Source organism: Scleropages formosus, chromosome 11 (genome assembly GCF_900964775.1).
Source record: "Scleropages formosus chromosome 11, fSclFor1.1, whole genome shotgun sequence".
Classification (NCBI taxonomy): domain Eukaryota; kingdom Metazoa; phylum Chordata; class Actinopteri; order Osteoglossiformes; family Osteoglossidae; genus Scleropages; species Scleropages formosus.
Window position 1 is genome coordinate 26,317,487 of NC_041816.1, and position 7,111 is coordinate 26,324,597.

A 7,111-nucleotide genomic window follows, 5' to 3' on the forward strand; every position below is an offset into this window, starting at 1 on the left:
CGTGTTCACGTTCTGCTCACAGATTTTTCACTTTTCACCTTTGTGAAAATACACTGTGTCTTCTTCCCGTGTTCATTGTTTCACCTCATCTCTGTACTTTCCAAATTGCACAGCATATTTGTAAATAGACTCTGCACATGGGGTCACCACACTTGATTCCCATTTCTGGACATTACAGTCAGGCAACAAAATGATGACAAATCCAGGGAGGACAAATGAATTCTTTTATGTCCTTTATTTTTTAACAAAGAGGAAATACAGGAAACAAACCATACATGTTCAACAACTCTTCAACAAATGACTGTTCTGCTTAGTACATTACATTTATTCATTCAGCTGATGCTTTTCTCTGAAGCAACTGAAAAGGTTAAGTTCATAGTTATTACACACTTACAGTTATTTATCCATTTACTGGCACAAACTAGGGTACATACCTGACTCAAGGGTACTACAGGAAGAAGTGGGTATCAAACCTGCAAACTTTAACACCAAAGGAGGCAGCATCAACCATTATGCTAGCAGCTGCCCTAATCAAATGTTTTCTCAGAAGTGGGATTTGAACCTACGCCTTCAGGGGTGACTGCAACCTGAACGCAGCACCTTCGACTGTCTGGCCATCCTGACTCGGACATTTAATTTTCACACACCATATGGACATTCCGTTGCATAAAAATTATTTCTCGGGTGCAAAGTAATGAAGCTTCTGCTCAAAATATTCTACATCTAGGGGACACACCCAGTACAGGATGGCAGTCCATCACAAAGCATCCTGGGGGGACTCAAACCCCAGACCCACCAGAAGTAGATATAAAAAAATTGTAGTATTACTTTTATATTTAAACAGCAGTGTTTCTTTCTAATTATGTCCATAAATATTCACCATCATAGCAAACAAATGAAAATGAAACACCATCATCCAGGACTCCTCCACAGTAAACTTGCCCAGCTCACAGTGCCTGCCTCCACGTGTCGGTGGATCACCAGCTTCCTGACAAAGAGGAGGCAGCAGGTGACACTGGGGTTATAGTTTTATATTTACTGTAATTGTAATATAACTTTAAAATTTATATTTTAATGTTTTCACCAGAAGGTTTATTACTTTCCACCTAACTTATAAATATTACATTTAATACAGTATAATGGAATGTCCAAATGGTGTGTAAATCCTAACTGTAATTTACTGATGGGAATTGTTATTTTCGATCTGTTAGTTTTTAACAAATATGATTTAATTTTCTGTGTTATTCTTGATAATAAAGGTTAAAAATATATATATAAAACACATGAAGAAAGATTGTGTTAATCCATAATGCAAAATATTAGAATTTCTAGTATTTTTTCACAAGATCATTTGTTTGTTGTCATTTTCAGCTCTTTTGTCTGTTTCTCATAATACATTCTCACCCCATCCTCAACTGACTTTAAATCGAGAAATGTCACCAACTAGATGTCCCTCCTTATCAGAATCAGAATCAGAACGAGCTTTATTGCCAAGTATGTCCACACATAGAAGGAATTTGTCTTGGTGACAGAAACTTCCACAGCACAGACAGAATGACAGTGACAAGATGCAGATGAGAAGACAGAATATGTGAATGAAGGATAAAAAATATATAAAAAATATAAAGTAGCCAATATACAAAAATAGTCACAAGACATTGTATGTACAGGTATGTTCTATACAAATGCAAGGGAGTGTGAGTAAGAGATATGATGTGATAAATAGTTATAAATATAAATAGTGTTGTGTATTGCACTGGTTTACTCTCTAGGGGGGATTTACCTGTTCATCAGGTAGACGGCCTGAGGAAAGAAACTTTTCTTGTGCCTGGCTGTCCTGATGCTCGGTGCTCTGTAGTGCCGGCCAGATGGCAAAGGTTCGAAGAGGAAGTGGCCTGGATGTGAGGGGTCTAGAATGATTTTGCTAGCCCTATTACTGACTCTGGACAAGTACAGTATTATATATATATATCATATATAATATAAATCATGTATATATATAATATATCATGTATAATAAAAAATCTATGTAAAAATAAAACACACAAATAAAATGAAGAAGAAAACTAGTGACAGAAACTAACCCCAGAAACCTCCCCAAAGCGCTATAATAACCTGAAGGGCTGAGGTAGAATTACTGTGATTACATTAAAACCCAAAAGTGTTTATAAAGGAGGGCACAGCCTGGATGAAAAACCAGTCCATTACAGGGTATCCACACAAATACACAGTCACTTAATAAGGGAATTTAATTTAAAAGTGTCCAACTCAAAGGGGGATGTGGTGGGTTGGACTGGGTCCTGCTCTCCGGTGGGTCTGGGGTTTGAAAACCACTTGGGGTGCCTTGTGACGGACCGGCATCTCATCCTGGGTGTGTCCCCTCCCCCTCCGGCTTTACACCCCAAGTTGCTGGGTTTGGCTCCGGTTCCCTGCGACCCTGTATGGGACAAGTGGTTCAGAAAGTGTGTGTGTGTGTCCAATTCACTGTGGGATGAAACCTGAGCACCTGGAATTACACACACACACATGTTCTGAACCAGGGGACTTGAACCCCAGACCCACCAGAGAGAAGAACCCGGTCCAACCCACTGCGCCACCACGCCCCCGCAGCTGGGAACATTAAAATAAAATTCAGTTATATTTCCGTGTTGGTCTGATCTGATTCCTGAAACAAAAAACACAAGAAAAACTGTTAAAAGTGCAACCGATCACCTTCACATGTAAAACACATCAATAATCATACAGGTAGTGAGAAGAAGACCTTGGGTCAGACTCACCTTAAGATGTGACACAGAAGAAGTTGAGCTCCTGAGTCTCAGGCAGACTGACCCACTGATGTCCTCCTCCAAATTGGACAGCCGCAGTGTTCCCACAGTGTCCAGCTCCGGTCCCGTTGCCCGGAACCCAGTTCTGGTAGCAGGCCACACCTCCAGTGACCCAGAACCAGAGTTTCAATCTGCAGGAGAAGCGCAGACCGATCCATACATGGGAACTGGTGGCACTTCTAACCTTCTTCTCCACCCAGCTCTGAATCTCCTTACTGTGGACAGACACCAGGTCCACATAGTTCTCTCTGCAGTAGTTCAGAGCTTCATTCCAGGTCTTATTCTCCTGGACCAGGATGAGCGGAGCTGGAGGGGAACACAGAGGGTCACCGAGTGTTAAGAAAAGCAATGAAATGTACTGAACTCAACTGTCTTACACTGAACTGAGTGTGAAACCTTGTTTGTGTTCAACAGAATTATTCCCTTCCAGGGACAAAATGTAAACAGCTCCTGTAAACTGTCAAATGTGAAACATTTCAGCACAAGAACAATCCATAGGAAACGTTTCTATTCATGTGCTGATGTCATTTATTGTACTTCTGCTGAGATGTACGTCGCGTTGGACGAAAGCATCTGCTAAATTAATAAATGTAAATGTAAATTTATATAGGGGGTGCGGTGGCACAGTGGGTTGGACCAGGTCCTGTTCTTCAGTGGGTTTGCGGTTTGAGTCCCGCTTGGGGTGCCTTGCGACAGACTGGTGTCCTGTCCTGGGTGTGTGCCCTCCCCCTCTGGCCTTATGCCCTGTGTTGCCGGGTAGGCTCTGGTTCCCCGTGACCCCGTATGGGATGAGTGGTTCAGAAAGTGTGTGTGTGTGTGTAAGTGAGTGAGGTTATGGGAAAAAATATTCATAGAACTGAGTCATTATCACGACCCCCCAGGGGTAATACCCCGACAGGCCAGAGGAGGAGCCACTCCCTGCTGCTGACCCAGAACCAGGCACCTGTTCACAGTTAGATACTTGCTGAGGTGTAAAGGGAGCAAACGGGGGATGGTGTGTTGAGGATCCTTGATCAGCGTTTTCATTGTGCTGTCTCCTTGCGATTAGTAGTCTCTTGTTTCCTCAGTTTTATGTTCCGGTCCCGAGTGCCCGTCCTGTCTACTCCTGCCTCTTGTGCTCCAGTCCCGGTCCAGCGTTCCAGTCCGGTATTTCGTCACGCCTCTGGGTCCAAGTCGCGCAGCCGCAGATCGGCGCTTCGCTGTTCGTCTTGTGCGAAGGCTGCGTGTTTGCTTGTGCCGCGTTGCTTGTTTCACTGTTTAGGCGCACAGTGCACTTCTAATATCACTATGCACGTGGGTTCCTTTTACTTTTCGTCCGTTTTCGGACGTAACAGCAACGCGCGTCTTTGTCGGGCTCTCGTCCGGATGCTACAGTCATTAACGCAGCATTTCGTTCTTACTTTGGCATAATTAATTGTCAAAATGCCCAGGAAGGGTGCGCTCCTAACTGGCACTGGACCCCCAGATTTTTTTTTTTTTATTTGCTAATTTTAGCTGCATCTGTGTGTTTTTTTCTTTTTTTAAATTTTTATTTGTATAATTGAACTAGTATGTTTTGAGGGTGTCATACAAAATAAATTCAAATTAACTAGGCTATAAAAATGTTCTTAGAACCACTATGAACAAATAATTGTCTCAGAGATTGTTCTGCAGGTCAAACTCAACTCACCGTCATCATAACATATGAACGGGTGATTTTCACCACACTGTCGATCATCCCACGTTCCATTGAGTGTCTGTGTGATCGAGGCTACAGTACACTTCTCATTCCCATCATAATTATCAGGTTTTCCTGGTGCCCAGTAGCGGAATGAGGAGTTTCTCTGGTCTGACCACTGCCAGTAGTCTCTGTATAGACCGATCCACACCCAGGTTCCAGTTGTAAACATGTTGTGTATGAGATCATTCTCAGTCTGGTTCCTCACACTGACCAGGTCTGTATAATTCTCTCTGCAGTATCTCTGAGCATCTTTCCATGTCTTTGCATCATTAATCAGGATGTATCTCTGGTCACCTTCAGCACTTCCTGTAAATATAAAGTTGCATTAATAAGATATGTTTTAAAACTGTATTTAAGTAGATTTCTCACCTTTCTGCATAAAAATGTGACAAAAAAAGACACTTTAAACATGGATTACTGAGTTCACTGTATGTCAAATGTAGTGTTACCTTTCTTTTTTAAAAGTATTCATTGTTTTTTTGTAATTAAAAATGGCCATAAATGCTCACCATTAGAGCAAAGAAATAAAAATTTCTTATAGCAGGACCTATCATTCCATTTTCATGATGTAAACATCTGTACACAGCTGTTAGCGATGCTCCAATATGTTAACTTTTTTACCCAATAAATTTCCCAGTACTCACCATCATAACAAATAAAGAATCCTGTAGGACATTTATATTCACAAGGGAGATCATTCCATTTTCCGTTGTCTCTCATCTCCACACAGTTCTCATTCCCACCATAATTGTCAGGTTGACTGCTGTCCCAGTTTGAGAACCCAGTCTGTCCATCACTGTAGAGACGTCTCTCTTCCAGGGACCACTGCCAGTTCCACGAGTTTCCCTTCTCCAGTCCTATCCAGGCTGGTCCAGTATAACCAGTGAGGTTTACACTGTTAATCACTCTGTTCATTTCCTCTGGGTTGTCAATGGTAACCAGGTCAGTGTAGTTCTCTCTGCAGTAACTCTGTGCTTCAGTCCAGTTCTTACTCATGTTCACAAAGTGATATTGTTGAGGGAAACATGAGGACAGTGTACAGAGTCCTGTATTGTACAAACACACATTGATTAGATAACGTAATATTCAGATCGCAATAATCGATATGGATTTAAACCACACACACTGACACACACATACTTTCCACACTCAGACACATGTTTGTTTTACTCTCATTATGAGGATTTCACACAACAATGTGAGCACCTCGATGGACTAAGGAGACACCGCAGTTCGGTACATTTATACCGTAGTACAAACAGTGGAGACACTGACCTGAGACCAGCAGGAGGAGAAACACTCGACACTCCATACCTGTGTTCTGTCAGCCTGCAGGGAACACACACAATTTAGACTTATGGGTTTTGTGGCAATGATACTGTCTGGTGCACACAAGACACATGTAGGCAATAACACAGTGTTGTTATTATTATTATTATTATTATTACTACTACTACATTTTTTTATTTAGCAGATGGTTTTATCTAAAGTGATGTACATAATAATAATAATAATAATAATAATAATAATAATAATAATAAATAGTAGTATAAGTGAATCATACATACTTATAATATATTAAATGCATTTTAATCATATTAATGTGTAATGTAATATTTATATTATATAGAAACATTAATATAAATAATTAACAGTAATGCATATATTAATAATTTATTGGGGTGCTGTACGACAGACTGGCATCCCATCCAGGGTGCATCCCCTCCCCCCAAGCCTTGCGCCCTTTGCTGCGTGGTTAGGCTCCGGTCCGACCCTGCTTGGGATAAGTGGTTTCAGACAGTGTGTGTGTGTTTGTGTGTGTGCAATAATAATAAGAATCATTTTTATTTACTAAATTCATTATTTTATATTGCTTAAATAAATTATTTTAATTTATATTATTTTTTAATTTTTTTTTTTAGTTTTTATTTCTGTTTTTGTTTTATTTATTAAAGTTCCACACTGCCTATTCACAAAAAGCTGAGTTCTATACATCACTCAGACAAACGTTTTGTTGAAAACAGTTCTAGTTCATTTTTTTTCAGAACTTAAAATGATTTTTGTTATGTGTCATAATTTTGTTATAATTATTTGTTCAGTTGTTATTTATTTATATTGCATTTAACTTTTCACTTTTTATTACACTCTCATCTTTCAAAATCCATGGAAGCTATGCAATGTTAAATTGTTCTTTTACTGAAAATATGACTTCAACTGCTGGAGAACAGAGATTTTTATGCATTCAATACATATTAATTGTTAGTACAGTATAGGACTTAAACAAGCCTTACCTGTGAAGAGTGATTTTTTCCAGATGAATCAGGTAAATGTCCTTTCTCTTCTCACTTTTTCTTCTCCTACTTCTCCTCTACACTCTCATATGGATGTTATGAGCTTTGAATTCTCTGTTCTGTTTCTTTGCTCTTTGTTCACATCACTATCTGTATTTTAATCACATATGCAAACTATTTTTTTCATTAACACCAGAGAAACACAATGGACAACATTATTTCTGTTTTTTGAAGGCTGAGGGCATTCATTAGTTAATAACACAACAGGAGAGTCA

The 7,111-nt window shown here is 39.8% G+C and overlaps 1 protein-coding gene across 1 annotated transcript; it reads right to left on the reverse strand.

The window, feature by feature from the left end:
• Window positions 1–2,778: 2,778 nt before the first annotated feature.
• LOC114911899 (C-type mannose receptor 2-like) lies at window positions 2,779–6,911 on the reverse strand. Its single transcript, XM_029256385.1, has 5 exons — window positions 6,837–6,911; window positions 5,821–5,874; window positions 5,190–5,591; window positions 4,495–4,851; window positions 2,779–3,131 (listed from the first exon to the last, which is right to left on the reverse strand). Exons 2-5 carry the CDS (start codon window positions 5,855–5,857, stop codon window positions 2,779–2,781), a joined length of 1,149 nt encoding a protein of 382 aa, XP_029112218.1. The 5' UTR covers window positions 5,858–5,874; window positions 6,837–6,911.
• Window positions 6,912–7,111: the final 200 nt, after the last annotated feature.